This window comes from Piliocolobus tephrosceles, chromosome 6 (assembly GCF_002776525.5).
Source record: "Piliocolobus tephrosceles isolate RC106 chromosome 6, ASM277652v3, whole genome shotgun sequence".
NCBI classification, from domain to species: domain Eukaryota; kingdom Metazoa; phylum Chordata; class Mammalia; order Primates; family Cercopithecidae; genus Piliocolobus; species Piliocolobus tephrosceles.
In genome coordinates this window covers 101,257,372-101,273,274 of record NC_045439.1, presented here as the reverse complement: position 1 = coordinate 101,273,274, position 15,903 = coordinate 101,257,372, and the positions used below count along the sequence as shown (strand labels likewise).

The 15,903-nt window shown below is 54.9% G+C and overlaps 1 protein-coding gene across 4 annotated transcripts; it reads right to left on the bottom strand.

Annotated features, from left to right (window-relative positions):
- Window positions 1–3,702: 3,702 nt before the first annotated feature.
- Window positions 3,703–15,541, bottom strand: FES (FES proto-oncogene, tyrosine kinase). Of its 4 annotated transcripts, none has more exons than XM_023195397.1 (19): window positions 15,409–15,541; window positions 14,695–14,916; window positions 14,369–14,542; window positions 12,897–12,993; window positions 12,584–12,767; window positions 9,953–10,090; window positions 9,760–9,879; window positions 9,434–9,556; window positions 9,120–9,306; window positions 8,914–8,997; window positions 8,208–8,417; window positions 7,725–7,847; window positions 7,292–7,345; window positions 6,593–6,711; window positions 6,223–6,317; window positions 6,003–6,126; window positions 5,607–5,764; window positions 5,368–5,490; window positions 3,703–4,063 (listed from the first exon to the last, which is right to left on the bottom strand). In XM_023195397.1, the coding sequence occupies exons 2-19, from the start codon at window positions 14,905–14,907 to the stop codon at window positions 3,921–3,923; spliced, it is 2,469 nt and encodes an 822-aa protein (XP_023051165.1). In that variant the 5' UTR covers window positions 14,908–14,916; window positions 15,409–15,541; the 3' UTR covers window positions 3,703–3,920. The 4 variants fall into 4 exon arrangements, with proteins under 4 accessions (XP_023051165.1, XP_023051163.1, XP_023051164.1 ...); XM_023195395.1 differs by having other exon boundaries at window positions 7,725–7,901; window positions 15,313–15,481; XM_023195396.1 differs by having other exon boundaries at window positions 15,313–15,481.
- Window positions 15,542–15,903: the final 362 nt, after the last annotated feature.

Here is a 15,903-nt window from a genome sequence, read left to right as displayed (position 1 = left end):
ATCTCAGCTTACTACACCCTCTGCCTCCTGGGTTCAAGTGATTCTCATGCCTTGGCCTCCTGAGTAGCTGGGATTACAGGCACGTGCCACTACACCCATCTAATTTTTGTATTTTTATTAGAGACAGGGTTTCACCATGTTGGCCAGGCTGGTCTCGAACTCCTGGCATCAAGTGATTTACCCACCTTGGCCTCCCAAAGTGCTGGGGTTATAGGCATGAGCCACTGTGCCCAGCCACATGTCTTTGACATTCATCAATGTTGGTGCATATATTAGTGTTTTGTTTTTTATTGCTGTATATATGTTTGTGTCATTTTCTGCTTGTTCTGGACCTAAGTTTTCTCTCCACTTCTTCTGTAACTTGAATTACTCATATGGTCCCATGTTTCTTAGCTCCCATTCTCTTTTTTCCTCTCTGTACTTCAGTTTAGGTACCTCCTATTAACCTATCAAGTTCACTAATTCTGTTTTCTGATATGACCAATTTCCAACTGCGATTGTGATTTTATCCTTTACTTCTATCAATGTTTATGAAATCCATCCAATAAGTTTGTAATTTCAGAGGTATTTTTCAGTTCAATAGGCTCTTTTCATTCTCTTTTAATAGATTCCAATTCTGTTGACATTCTCTACATTTGTTTCTTTTTGTCCATCTTCTTCTCTATTTGACATATTAACCATAGTTATTTAAAAATCTTTGCCAGTTCCAATATCTGGATCATCTATGGGTCTGGTTTTATTGTTTATTTTTTCTCTTGTGTATTAGCCCCATATTTCTCCATTTTTTGCATGCTTTATGATTTTTAATTGTATGTCACATATTGGGTATAAAAGGATAGGGGCTTCAAATCTTGTTATTCCCTACAGGAGCTAGTCACCTCGATGCAATTAAGTACTAAACTGGGTTGGTGCAGTGTTGCAGTTCCAGTAAAACTCAATCCCCTCCTGGTTGTCCTTGTTCCTTAGGAATGACCCTCTTGATTTTGGATTGAAAGACTGGTCAGTTTCTGTCTGTCTCAGATCTTAAAGATCTGAAGAGCAGAGATTTACAGGGAGCTCCTTAGCTTCCCAACCCACACAGGTGCAAAACCTGGCAAATACTTTATGTTGGGGAGGCCAGCTATTTGTTCACTCCGGGCCTCCTCTCTAAACACTGCAAGACTGTGGGGACTTGTCTTCTCAGTCTCCTGCACTGCCTCAGAACTCAGCAAATGTCCCATGGGGAAAACGCTCTGCACTTTGTGCTACTCTAGGTCCTAATCCATAGCAAGTCCTTGCAACCACCAAAAACTGTTCCTTTCTCTCTTCCCCAGTAGAGTCTCTCTGCTTGGGCCAAGTCTGATCCTCATGTCCCAAATGGGCAAATGTTTCAGGGAAGAAAATAGCTGCCCATCACTAGTTCAACTCGGAAGGGCTCTTTCCTCCTTGAAATTTTAGTCCATTCAGTCTTTATTTCTGTGACCACTCTTCATTCTTTTTAAAAATAAGACATTTTCGGCCAGGCGCGGTGGCTCATGCCTGTAATCCCAACACTTTGGGAGGCCGAGGTAGGCGGGTCACTTGAGGTCAGGAGTTTGAGACCAGCCTGACCAACATCGTGAAACCCCGTCTCTACTAAAAATACAAAAAGTAGCCACGCGTAGTGGTGTGCACCTGTAATCCCAGATACTCAGGAGGCTGAGGCAGGAGAATCACTTGAACCCGAGAGGTGGAGGTTACAGTGAACTAAGATTGCGCCACCGCACTCCAGCCTGCACAACAGAGCAAGACTCCGTCTAAAAAAAAAAAAAAAAAAGACATTTTCATCTTAGCTTTTTCCCTAGCGGTTGCAATGGGAGTGGTGGCGTGCGGAGATCTACCATATCCTACCCAGCAGAAGTGTTTCAGTTCTGCTTTCTACCATTTCCATTGGAAGTATTATTTCACTTCCTAGTATTTTTACTTAATTACATGACAACACAACTTCCTCTTGTTTAAACAAGTTATAGGGCTCTCTCTCATCTCTTTCAAAATAGATTTTTGTTTTGTTTTGTTTTGTTTTTTTGAGACAGAGTTTTGTTCTTTGCTCTTGTTGCCCAGGCTGGAGTGCAATGGCGCAGTCTCAGCTCACTGCAACCTCAGTCTCCCCAGTTCAAGTAATTCTCCTGCCTCAGCCTCCAGAGTTGCTGGGATTACAGGTGCACACCACCATGCCTGGCTAATTTTTTTGTGTTTTCAGTAGAGACGGAGATTTACTGTGTTGGCCAGACTGGTCTCGAGTTCCTGACCTTAGGTGATCCACCTGCCTCAGCCTTCCAAAGTGCTGGGATTATAGATGTGAGCCACGGTGCCTGGCCGATGTTAACTATTTCCTGAACTTTCTTGAGGGATGGCCATTTTACTTCACGTTGCTCATTTCCCTGTTCTTCTGTATTACAGATACTTCCCACTGTCTGTTTTTTAGTATGTTCACACTTCCTTATCTTCTCAAACTTTGCTTTTGGTGATATTAATATTTCAGATGACTTTATAGGTTTCACTGAGACTTAGGGGAGGAGGTGAAGGCTCCCCAGTCTGCCATCCGATTCCTCAATAAATTCGTCTTGCGAAACAACTTCCTCAAAAGCATTTTCTTCATCAGCTACATCAGTCTCCTTTGAGTGGAACTCTCTTCTCGTCTCCTCCTGAAATTTTTTTTTTTTTTTTTTTGAGACGGAGTTTTGCTCTGTCGCCCAGGCTGGAGTGCAGTGGCCGGATCTCAGCTCATTGCAAGCTCCGCCTCCCGGGTTCACACCATTCTCCTGCCTCAGCCTCCGGAGTAGCTGGGACTACAGGCGCCCGCCACCTTGCCCGGCTAGTATTTTTTTGTATTTTTTAGTAGAGACAGGGTTTCACCATGTTAGCCAGGATGGTCTCGATCTCCTGACCTCGGGATCCGCCCGTCTCGGCCTCCCAAAGTGCTGGGATTACAGGCTTGAGCCACCGCGCCCGGCCTCCTCCTGAATTTTATGTGAGTGTTGTACATGTCCTTAGTGTCAGCTATCCTCTAATATTCATAAGCCAATGATTCACATATCTGTGACGAGCCTTCACCTCCATCTGGGCTTCCAGACCTATTCATCCACATTTTAATTATTTATTATTTTTATTTATTTATTTTTGAGACAGGACCTCGCTTTGTTGCCCAGGCTGGAATGCAGTGATGTGATCACAGCTCACTGCCGCCTGGACCTCCCAGGCTCAGTTGATCCTCCTACCTCAGCTTCCTGAGTAGCTGGGACTATAGGTGTGTGCCACCATGCCTGGCTAATTTTCTTTTTTTTTTTGTAGAGACGGAGTTTTACCATGTTGCCCAGGCTGGTCTCAAACTAGGCTCAAGCAATCCACATGCGTTGGCCTCCCAAGTACCTGGGACTGCAGGTGTCTACCCCACACCTGGCTTCACCCACACTTTTATCTCCAATAAAATGCAACATCTCTAAACTCACATCCTCCTCAAAGCTCTGATCCTCTTCCTATAATCCTATTTCTGGGGATGATACCGCCATCTGGCCATAGCCTGTATTATCATCCTGATCTCTCCCCCTCCCCATGTCTCACATCCAGTTGCTACTAAATCATGTCCCATGCATACTGCCTGTCCTCCTCCTTCCCCACAGCCACCATACCAGCACTCATGCCTTCTGAGACCTGCCTTCCAGAGGAGTGCACATGCCAGGAGCATTCAGTGGGCACAAGTGGTTTTATTGTTTCTGCCTGGAAGAGGAAGCCCTGGCAGCAGCAGGGACACAGAGAAGACATGGAGCTGCATCCTGCCAGCAGCGTGGATGCTGGTGGCAGGAGTCCATGACTGTGAAGAGCTGTCAGCGTGTGAGCTGGAGCCACTGAGGAGCTGCACCTAGGCCTGCAGAGGTCACCAGCTTGAGAAGGGGGTCCCAGCCTCACCGATGCCGCTTTCGTATGCTCTGCAGCTCCTGGTAGATGGTGCTGAAGCTGGGCCGCTGCCCAGGCTCATAGGCCCAGCACTGCTCCATGAGCCTGAACACAGCATCAGGACACAGCTCTGGGCAGGGCAGACGGCCCCCTGTGAGGACAGGCACAGCACACCAGGCATGAGGAGGGAGTTTGAGGGTCCTCAGCAGACTCTGAGGGATACCATGAGCCATAGGAGCTGCTTAAGATGCACTGTTCTGAAGGACGCACTGTTCTCCACCAAGGGCCCAAAGGACAAACAGGCCTGGCTTCTGATCCCAATCCCACCACATGCTAGTTGTGTGTCCTCTGCCAGCCTGTTTTTCCATCTGAGAAAGGGACATATTAATCCCTACCACACATGTAGTGATGAGCAAATTAAATAACGTGTGGTCTAGCACAGAACAGGTGCTTACTCAGTAGTAGCTACAGGGATATTCTATTTTTTTTTTTTTTTTTTTTGAGAGAGAGTTTTACTCTGTCACCCAGGCTGGAATGCAGTGGTGCGATCTCAGCTCACTGCAACCTCCACCTCCCAAGTTCAAGCGATTCTTGTGCCTCAGCCTCCCAAGTAGCTGGGATTACAGGCTTGTGCCACCACACCTGGCTAATTTTTTGTAGTTTTAGTAGAGACAGGGTTTTGCCATGTTGGCCACGCTAGTCTCCAACTCCTAGACTCAAATGATCCACACTCCTCAGCCTCTCAAAGTGTTGAAATTACAGGCGTGAGCCATTGCGCCCGAGTTTTTTTCTTTTTTGAGTCGAAGTCTCTCTCTGTCACCCAGGTTGGAGTGCAGTGGCATGATCTCAGCTCACTGCAACCTCTGCCTCCCATGCTCCAGTGATCCTCCCGCCTCAGCCTCCCGAGTAGCAGGGACTACAGGCACATGTCACCACACCCAGCTACTTTTTGTGTTTTTTGTTTTTTTTTGAGATGGAGTTTTGCTCTTGTCGCCCAGGCTGGAGTGCAGTGGCACAATCTCAGCTCACTGCAGCGTCTGCCTCCTGGGTTCAAGCAATTCTCCCATCTCAGCCTCCCAAATAGCTGGGATTATAGGCACGTGCCACCATACCTGGCTAAATTTTGTATTTTTAGTAGAGACAGGGTTTCACCATGTTGGTCAGGCCTCCCAAAGTGCTGGGATTACAGGTGTGAGCCACCGCGCCCAGCCTATTTTTGTATTTTTGGTACAGATGGAGTTTCACTGTGTTGTCCAGGCTGATCTCGAACTCCTGGGATCAAGTGATCCACCCAGCTCAGCCTCCCAAAGTGCTGGGATGACAGGCATGAGCCACTGGCCAGGTTATTCTTATTCTGCCTGGTGGGAAGGTTGGCATTAAGGGATTTTGAAGAGTCTGGCTGGAGCATCTGGAAGAGGGTGCAGCCTGAGGCTGCTGTCATCACAGGGTGCTTACCCTTCTCCACGAACTCCCGTGTCTGCTGATTGCTAAGGTTGGGATAGGGGGAGGCCCCCAGGCTGAAGGTCTCCCAGAGCAAGATGCCAAAGCTCCACACGTCGCTCTCGGAGGAGTAGCGGCCTGCAGAGGAGGCCAGGCAGCATGAGTAGACCCTCCCTGGAACCAGGGCGAGGCAGGAAGCAGGACCTAGGCCTTGCCTCTGGCCATGCAGTCCAGGGTGGACAGGGACTAGGTACCGTAGTTAAGGGCCTCAGGTGCGGTCCACTTCACAGGGACTTGTCTGAGGCCCCCTGAGGCCGCGTAGACCCCATCAGCTTCCTCTCGGGACATCCCAAAGTCACTGATCTTCAGGACATTCTTCTCTGTCACCAGGCAGTTCCGAGCAGCCAGGTCCCTGGGTGAGACAGGGCAGGGGCTCATTTGGCCAATAGTTGCCTGCCCAGCCCTGGCTGAACACTCTAGAAAAGCCAAGGACAAAAGCTGCTCCCAGCTCCGGGCACCCCTGTCTACCGGAGAGGCCCACTCCCCCTCTGGAGCTGATGCCTGATAGTCCGGCAGGGGCCCTAGAGGTATAGGTACTTCTTGACTCTGGTCGGAGATGTTGGCAGGGCCCGTGGCCACCACCCACTCACCGATGTATGCAGCACTTGCTCTCCAGGTACTCCATGCCAGCAGCTGCATCCCCCACCATCTGCAGCAGAGTCTTCACCCGCAGGCGGGCCCCCTCCGTGCGGAGGAAGGTCAGGAAGTCGCCCCCTGCAGGTGGGGAGGACCCGTGCTGAGCCTCCTGCAGTAGGGGTGCCACCTGGCCAGGCTGCGTGCCCTACCTGGAGCTCAGCACCCCACGCTCACCCTGCACGAGCTCCATGACGATATAGATGGGCTGCTTCTGGGTGCAGACACCAATGAGACGCACGATGTTGGGGTGGCTGTACTGCTTCAGGATCCTGGAGGGCACTGCTGCTCAGACTCCATGTGGCCAGGCCCATCTCCCCAGGGCCCCTCAGGGATGATGGCAGAAGAGCTTGGCCTCCAAGGCCAGCAGACCCGGACGTGTGATCTGGGGCAGCCTCTACCCCTCGGCACTATAAGGGGGTACTACCCGCAATGGGGGGGCCTCGAGGATTAAACGCCACCACAGAGGTCAAGCACTTTACACTGTGCCATGCAGTGTAACCTCTGTGTATGCGGGACCCGTGGAGATCATTAGTTTATCACCCACCTCGCTTCCTGTAGAAACTTGGCCTTGAGGTCAGGTGGGAGCGTCTCTCGACAAGACTTCACTGCCACCAGGGTGTTGTCGGCTCGCAGGCGTCCGCTGAACACTTCGCCAAAGTTCCCCTGAAACGGTCTTGGGCTCCTACCACGGCCTTCCCAGTCCCACAATTCTCTTCTCTGCTCCCCACCCATTCTTTACTCAGCCCCCGTGCTCAGACACCTCACACAGGCTCTCTGGGAGTTTGTCCCTCGCTGGGGAACCTAGAGAGCACACGGGGCAGGCAGGGAAAGTTGCCTCCAATGTGCCACCCTCCCTGACAGAAGTGACACGGAAATGCAAAAATCACTCTCCCTTGGGTTTGAAAAGCATTCTGATTTTTAGGAAAGTGATTTCTTCCCTAAATAGGTATCTTATGGTTTACAGTAACAGGGTGTCTCCCTGTGTGCATACAAGAGCTCGAGGGGGGCGGCCTGGGTGGGGGTAATGAGGTCAGGGTGCTGGCAGAGCTGTCTGCTGGGAGTTTTCAGGGTAGGTACTATCCCGTTTCCTGGAGGACGGTGTGTGGTGGGGGCTGGGCAGGGAGTTGGGGTACAAGTGGGGAATCAGATGGGGCATGGAGGTCTCTGGGTGGTAGCACAGGGGGCCCAGGCGTGACTCGCGAGAAGCCGCCAGCAACAAGGAGACCAGCAGAGGTGCACTCACCCGTCCAATTTGCTCGCCCAACACCAGGTCCTCGTGGTTCAGCACCCACTTGTCCTGGGGAAGAGAGGAGTTAGGGGATCAGAAGTCTGAAGAAAAGGGGTGCTGGGCCCTTAGAAGGGCTATGTCCTCCATTTCTTGACGCCTCCATATGTGACCAGGGGTGGGACCACACGGGAGCACACTGAAATGATACGGGGTCCAGGCAGGTACCCTGACCAGGTAAGCACCAGCCTGGTATGTACAGCCCATGGTGTAGGAGTGGCCCTGACATTCCAAACCTAGAGCAAGGCTGGCCCCGAGGGTCACTCACTCTGCACCTTGTATGTACATGGAAGGCCTGGAAAGCCCTTTCTGCTCAGACGCTGGGTGGGCCTGACCCACACTCCCCAAGCCCTGCCACAGGTGGCATGGGCCGGGCTGGGTGCAGGCTCACCTTGGGCACAGCCCTGTGCAGGACGACACCGCTCTTCTTGGTGAGGGGCTGCTGGGTGCTCAGTAGGTGGTCGATGAGCAAGGGAATGCTGGGAAAGCCTTCCCCTTCCAGTCGGTACAGGTTCTGCAGGGCAGGGGACCCGGGGTCAACAGCCTCCATTCTGAGGGGGCCTGAGCCCTGGGAGGGGAAAGGGAGAGCAGCAGGGGAGAAATGGCCTGCCCAGGACCAGGGGCAGAGAGACCTCCAGAAAAGATGCCATCTGATAGCGCATGACATCCTGCTGCCCCACCAGGAAGGACTCACACTTAAGCCTCTATTTTGTTGCAGGGACTGGGTGGTCTCTGTGGCCCCTTCCAGCCAGCCCTGCTAGGGAGGCATTCAACACCTGACAGCTACCCCCTACCCTGAAAGGTCATTCCCCTTGGAGAAGGGAAGGGAGGGGAAGAGTGAGGCCTGGAAGGCTCGGGTCCCAGCCCCACTCACATCCAAGGACTGGATGATGAAGTGCCGGGGCAGACCATCCCACAGCACTGACAGCACGTACTCCTGCTTGCCCTGGCTCTCCCGCACCAGGAAGTCCCCAGAGTGCACCAGCAGCTCAGCCACCTCTGCCCTTGGGATGGCCCCGTGGTACCACAGCTGCTCATGCAGGGGCTTCTGCACCTCCGGAACAAGCTGCAGCGGTGGAGGGAGCTGGGCAAGGGAGGATCGAGGAGTCACTCAACCAGCTTGTTGAAGAGGCCATGGGGGCAGCCAGGGGTCTCTCTCTCCCCTCTATATGCCCTCAGCCCTCACAACCACAGAGTGGCATGCAGAGCCATCCACAGGCCCCTGGAGTGGGCAGCGGACTGGCCCAGGCTCACGCTGGGCAGAGCTGGGAAGGGAAGCCCAGGCAGGAAGACCCCAAACCAAGCTGGTGCCTCCTCCTCCAGGCCACAGGCCCCCAACCACTCCTGGAACAGGGAGAGCCATGGAATAGTCAAGGTTGCTGGTCCCTTTAGCACACAGGGGCAGTGGAGAGGGAGGGGTCACAGGGGTGGCAGGGTCTGGGGACATGTGCAGCCTGGAATCCCAGGGAAGAGAGGAACTTCCCAATAAAAGCAGCCTGGGCAGAGCCTCCTCTCTAGGACATCCCAGTGACTAAATTTGAAACACAACAATAGGGGGGTCCAGGCTGGGCATCACTCACCGAGAACTTGGGGCGGAAGATTCCTGAGATGTGGCTCTTAAGGATCTCCAGCGTGGGCGTCCTTCCCCCCTCTCGCTCCTGCTCCTGAGGCCAGGGACAGACGTCAGCGGGTGGCCAGGCTTAGGGAGGGGGAGGGCGAAAATGAGGAGCACAGCCCCAGGTGGGCAGGCCGGTGGCAGGGCAGTGGCGTGGGCTGGGCAGCTCACCGAGGACGATGTGGAGTGGCGGTCATCCTGCAGGAGCAGCACGGGCGGGGGCTCGCCGGGGCCCAGCTGCTCCAGCTTGGTCTGCAGCAACTCCTGCTGGGCCTGCAGCTTGGCCTGGTTGCACCGTGCTACCTGCAGCCCCTGCAGTGCTTCCTGCAGCGCCTGCCTCTTGCCCAGCAGCTGCACCCTGCAGGCAGGGGCGGGTGGGAGGGTGGGTGAGAAAGGGCTCAGTCTGTGGCGGGTAGCCAGCAGCAGGTAGGGTAGGTAGGAGGGAGGGAGGCCCAAGAGGCTGCTGCAGGCAGGGGCCTACTCACCGCCCCCGGGGGTGGGTATTCTCCTCTTCATTCCGGAGCTCCTGTTGCAGCTGTGTAACCATCTCCTGCCGCCTGAACACCATCTCGGTGGCCACAGCCAGCTCATCTGTCACTGAGGTCAGCCTGCACCCAAGAGAAGGGCAGCATTAGAGCCAAGCCCTCCTGCCCCCTCAACCCACGTCCAGTGCATCCCTGTAGAGCCAAGCAAGCCCAGCCACCTGGTGACAGCTCTGTGTGGGCAGTGTCCACGACCTAGCCCTGCCTACATAAACACCCATGGTCTGCTGGGAGCCCCGCCGCGGCCCAGGTGCGAAGCCACCACCCACGTGTGCTGCACGCTCTCCACAGTCAGCTCATTCAGCTGGAGCTCCCCAGGCTCCAGTGGTTCACCCTCCTCAAGCAGTGACTCATCGAATGTGACACAGGGTGGGACGTCAGGTGCAGACCTGTGGGGGACAGCACCCCATCAGTGGACAGGCCAGCAGCCCTGGGCCCAGCAGAAGCAAGAACGGGGCTTACCCATACTGTCGAAGGAAGCCTTGGTACTCAGCCTCAGGCTGGATGCGGGCAGCAGCTGCAGCCATCTCCCGGTGAATGGCCACCACCTCATCCTGCACCAGGCTGCTAATCTCCAGGTATTCCTGCAGGATCTCCTTCCTGCCCCCAAGATGGGATCCCCAGTCAGGGAGGCCTCAGGCTGGGCAAGGCTGGGCAGTTCAGGCCTAGGACTCTGGGTTTGGAGTCAGGGCTGGGGTTGATCCCAGCCTCACTTGGTGCTAGCCATGCCACTCTAGGCAAATTATTTAATTGCTCCCTAATCTTCTATTTCCTGATATGTATAAGAGGGACACTGGCAGTTGTAATAAGGATCCAGTGGGCCGGGCACAGTGGCTCATGCCTATAATACCAACACTGGGAGGTCGAGGCAGGTGGATAGCCTGAGGTCAGGAGTTTGAGACCAGCCTGGCTAACATGGTGAAACCCCGTCTCTACTGAAAAAAACAAATACAAAAATTAGCCACACATGGTGGCACATGCCTGTAGTCCCAGCTACTTGGCTACTTGGGAGGCTGAGGCAGGAGAACTGTTTAAACCTGGGAGGTGGGGGTTGCAGTGAGCCAAGATCGCACTACTGCACTCCAGCCTGGGTGACAGAATGAGACACCATCTCAAAAGAAGGGATCTAATTGGGATCCTGTGTGCAGAGTGTCTGCTGTACAGGGAGTGCTCAGTAAACATGAGCTACAGTCATCCCTGGCCTGGTTAGTTAGCTCTGCATACCCACTACCAAATAAGCCATCAACATGCTGCCCATCCCCGTCCATATCTCCCAGCCCAGGCACCTACCCTGGGCCCCAACCTCATGTACTCACTCAGCTACTCAAAATGTCCCATTGGCTAGCTCTAAGACACCCCAACCTCTCCAGTTGAAAATTGAGGCCAGGCACAGTGGCTCATGCCTGTAATCCCAGCACTTTGGGAGGCTGAGGTGGGTAGATCATGAGGTCAAGAGATCGAGACCAGCCTGGCCAACATGGCAAAACCCCATCTCTACTAAAAATGCAAATATTAGCTGAACGTGGTGGCATGCGCCTGTAATCCCAGCTACTCGGGAGGCTGAGGCAGGAGAATCGCTTGAGCCCGTGGGGTGGAGGTTGCAGTGAGCCAAGATTGCGCCACTGCACTCCAGCCTGGCGAAAGAGTGAGACTACATCTCTAAATAAATGAATGAATGAATGAATGAATGAATGAATGAATGAACGGCTACCCTAGTATCCTAAACCTCTTCCTCCCACAGCCTTCCCTACGTAAGTTAACAGCCACTCCATCTTCCAGCTGCTCCAGGCCAAACCCCCAGAGTTACCCCGACTCCTCTATTTCACGCTCCACTTCCAATCCATAGGGAAATCCCACCGGCTCCACCTTCAAATTAGCCCCAGGACCTGACCGCTTCTCACCTCCATTGCTATCTCCCCGTCCTAGTGGCCAAAAGTTTGGATATGGATTACTGCAAGAGCCTGCTCTCTGGCCTCCCAGCTTCTGTCCTTGCCCTCTGAAGTCTATTCGCAGCACAGCAGCCAGAGTGGCCTTATTAAAACAGAGGTCAGGGCTGGGCATGGTGGCTCATGCCTGTAATCCCAGCACTTTGGGAGACAGAGGCAGGCAGATCACTTTGAACCCAGAAGTTAGAGACCAGCCTGGGTAACATGGTGAAACCCCATCTCTACTAAAAATACAAAAATTTGCTGGGTGTGGTGATGCATGCCCATAGTTCCAGCTACTCGGGAGGCTGAGGCAGGGGAATCGCTTGAACCTGGGAGGGGGAGGGGGAGGTTGCAGTAAGCCGAGATCATGCCACTGCACTCCAGCCTGGGCAACAGAGAGAGACCTGACTCAAAAAAAAATTAAAACAAAATGAAACAAAAAAACAAGAGGTCAGATCATGCCATTCTTGTTCGCCCAGAGCCAAAGTCCTCACCATGGCCCTACTGAACCCTCTATCACCCAGTAGCCCTTGACGCCTGACTCCTCTAGCCTCATGTTTGACTCTCCCCCTCCCTCACTCTCAGAGGCACCACTGGTTCCTGGCTATTAGTCCCTGGTACTCTTCTAACTCAGGGCCTGTGTACTTGCTTTCCTCTTTTCTGGCATGGTCTTTCTCCAAATAGCCCCAGGATTCACTCCTGTGCCCCTCTCAGGGGCCTCTTTGAATGTCACCTCTCAAGAGGCTTTTCCAGACCACTCTGTGGACAACTGTCACCTCCTCCCTTGCCTCCGTGCTCTCAGGTCCCAATCCACTTCTCTTACTTTATTTTTCTCCATGGCTCTTAGTGCTCCTCACATCCTCACCCACCAACACGAAAGATCCCTGAGGATAGATGTTTTTGTCTACCATTGTTCTCTGCTATAATCCAGAGCCCGGCACAGTGCTCAATGAATGTAATAAAACCCTGGAATAATGGGACCCTGGAACAGTGTAATTTGGAGGTAAGTTGCCTGTTTCCAGTCCTTGGCCCAGGTCCCATTCTCATGTGGTTACATGGCCAGCACTTTCCCAGCAATGGATTCTCTGGGTCCTGCCTCTGGGCCTGATGGCTGGGCTTAGGGCTGCTCAAGGGTGGGGGCCAGGGGATGGGGCTGCAGGCTTACAGGATGCAAGCCATCTCCTCGTGCAGGTCCTGCAGTGACCGCAGCAGGCTGGGCAGCAGGAGCTGGTGGTGGTGCTGGTGGTGTAGCTGTGCAGCCCGCACGCCCAGCACATAGCGGTTGTGGTGAGCAAAGAGCTTCCACAGGCTGCGCACATACTTGTCCTTGGCCTTGTCACGGTCCTTGTCTGCCAGATGGGGGGCAAGGGGTATAGATGACTGCATGGAGGCCCAGGCAGCCCCCACTCTCTGGGTACCCAAGGACAGGTCACCACTGGCTTCGGATTCCCTCCCTGCCAGCAAGGGAAGCCACGAACCTTTGCTGGCCTCCTGGTACTTGCGCTTGGCTTGGGCACTGTCCCGTGCCAGGGCTCGGTACTGGCTCTTCAGCTTCTCAATGTCCTGGCTGTGAGTCTAGGGAGAGAGGAGAAGCCAGCGTGGGGCAGCAGGTCCCCAACTGTGGAAGATTCTTTCCTGGGGTGAAGCCCTGGAAAGGTCCTGTCGTCAGGCAAGGAGCACCTGGAGACTTCTGGGAAAGCTGGCTGCTAGTGTGAGAGTCAAAGATCAGAGGGCCTGTTAAAGACAGGCTCCTTGGGGAGGCAAAGAGGTAAACTACAGGCTACAACGGTCCCTCCTTGGACTGAGAATGGTAGCCTGATGGCAGGCAGGGCCAGTTGCAGGTGTGTGCGGCCTATGCAGTCACACAGGGCTCTACATGTAAAAGGGCCCTGTGCTTGGTTTCATGCTCCATTATTACCACCTTGAAATTCTTAATCTTTTAACAAAGACCCCCACAATTTCATTTTGCACTGGGTCCTGCAAATTATGTTCTTGGCAGTAGGAATAGATGACAGCCCGAGATCAGTGTTCTCGTCCCCGTTCTCCTGTTTATGTGCTGGGATATATTGGGCAAGGGCCCAACCTCAGTTTCCCCATCTGTAACTGAGCTAAATTCCTCGACTAGATCAGTCTTTTTCTTAAAGAGCCAGATAGTAAATAAATATTTTAGGCTTGTAGGCCATATAGTCTCCGTCACAATTACTCAACTCTGTCATTGTAGTCACAGACAATATGAAAACAAAGGGGCATAGCTGTGTTCCAGCAAAACTTTATAAAAATGGGCCCACCCTTAAATTAGATGATCTTTTGGGGAGAGGAATGGGGCCAGGGTGGCCACCAGGGGCCGCTGTGGGTCCATGGCTAGGCTGGGCTCTGCACTTGAGGAAGGGGTGTGGTGCAGGGAGGGTGACCAGCACACTGAATGGGGGCACTAGGCTCCCAGATAAATAGCCAGCTCCAAATCACACAGCCTCTAGACCGAGGAGCTCGGTGGGATTCAAACCTAGGCACGCTGACTTCACGGCCCAAGTCCTTGACCTTCAGGAGGCCATGCTGCTGCCCAGTCTCTGGGGCCCTGAGAGGAGCCTGCCTAGGTGGAAGGCAAACAGACTGACCCTCATTCCTATCCCTGACTCTCAGAACCCAGAGTCAGATGGCACAGTGCGGAGGCGAGTACCGATTCTGAGCTTCTCCCAGGCAAATGACCGGTCACTCATCCTTACATTCCCAGCACTTTGCCCAGGCACAGAAAAAGCACAGAGAGGCCTTGCTGCAAGCCAGCCCAACGTAGGGGAGGAAGAGAGGAAGCTGCATCAAGGTTAGAGCAAGCCAGGCCTGCGGTCAGGGACTTCCACTTCCCCAGTGAATCCAGTGCCTCTTGTGCAAAACAACCCCTTGGAGGCTCAAATTTTAGATAGAAATGACTGAAGCCCCATTGCTGCCCGCTCACCTTGGTGAGCTCCTGCTGCAGCTGCTGCCACTGCTCGCTGTAGGTCTTGCGAAGCTGCTGCCGTTCCCGGATGAGCAGGCTCAACTTGCTCAGGGGCCCTGAGTTCAGATCCTCTGCGTGCTGCCGCAGCAACCGGCTCAGGCCCTCAGTTTGGCTGGTGATCTCCACCCAGGACTATACAGCACAGATTGGGGAGGCAGGGAGGAGGGGACAATGGCTCCCAAGGCTGGGCCTGCCAAATCTCCAACCACTGCCCCAGAGGGCCCCGGGAGAGGAAGGAGAACGCAGTTACCGCCAGCACCCACAAGAGTCCCATGGAGACCCACCTGGCTGATGGGGCTGTCGGGGCTGATGCCCCGGCTCTGGCCCCCACTGTCCTGCACGGACATGTGGTGAAGCAGTCCTGCATACTCCCTGTCACTCTTGACCCGTTGGGCCATCCACTTTCTCATGCCCTCCAGTAGACGAAGCTCGGCCTCCTGCATCTGCTGCAGGACCCCGTGGCCCTGGGGGGTGCACAGCTCCGAAGAGAAGCCCATAGTGCTGTCCTGGGGACAGAAAGGGGGCCATCCCTGGGGGCAAGGCAGCAGCTGGAGATGGAGGCATGGGAAGAGGAGGCTGGAGACTATAGGGTCAGGATGGGCTACACACAGGGAGGAGGTGGGGTCCTGCCTCTCTCACAGGCAGCCATGGGTACCTAGCAGCAGTCTGGCCTGGGGACTGGCCCTCATTGCTTCCTTAGTGTCAGGGTTCCCTCCCCCGTTCGGGAACAGGAGCCAACCTGGAGCCTCTCTCCCCAGGCCCTTCCACCCACCGCCCCTTACAAGGACACCCTTGCCCAGGTCCTCGACAGGCCAAGGCTGCCCCAGTTGAAGCCTCAGGCTGCCACGGCCTGAGCCCTGCTCCTGCGGCCATCCCCGCCCTTCCGCGGCCCTTACCCCCACCTGGGTGGGTCTCCGGCCCTCGGAACGCCTGCTCTTGCCCCTGCCTGCCGCGCACCCTGCTCCTACCGCTCCTCCAGGCCCCGGGGCTAGAGTTACCCGCGCGGGCAGCTGCTCCTGGGGCGGCCTCCGACCGACTCAGGCCCGGTGCCGACCCCGGCCAGTTCCTGATTCCGCGCTTCCTCCTCCCGCGGTTTCAGTTGGCCCAGGCCCCGGGGCGGGCCTGTGGAGGGGAAGGGGCGGGCGGGACAGGCCCGACGGCCCCGACGCCTGCCAGCCCCCCTGCTCCGCGCTGGGCCGCAGCCTCCAGCCGGCCGCACGGCCACGGAAACGGAAGGGAGGAGGGGGCCGGCAAAGAATGGCCCAGCCGAGAGCCGCCTGCGCCCCGCAGCCCCCAGGGCCCGACAGCGCCCCGGGAACACCGGGAAGGGGTGCAAGGTGGGGGTCGGGGGGTGCTCAGGGTGAGGCCCCAGGCAGATGCTGGGCCCAGGGACGCCCAGGGTGTCCCGGGGGAACTGAGGGGAGGTGCGCAGTCCTAGCACCAGGCCAGGGACACCGCAGAAGAGGAAGAGTGGTCCCAGCCCTCCCCACCTC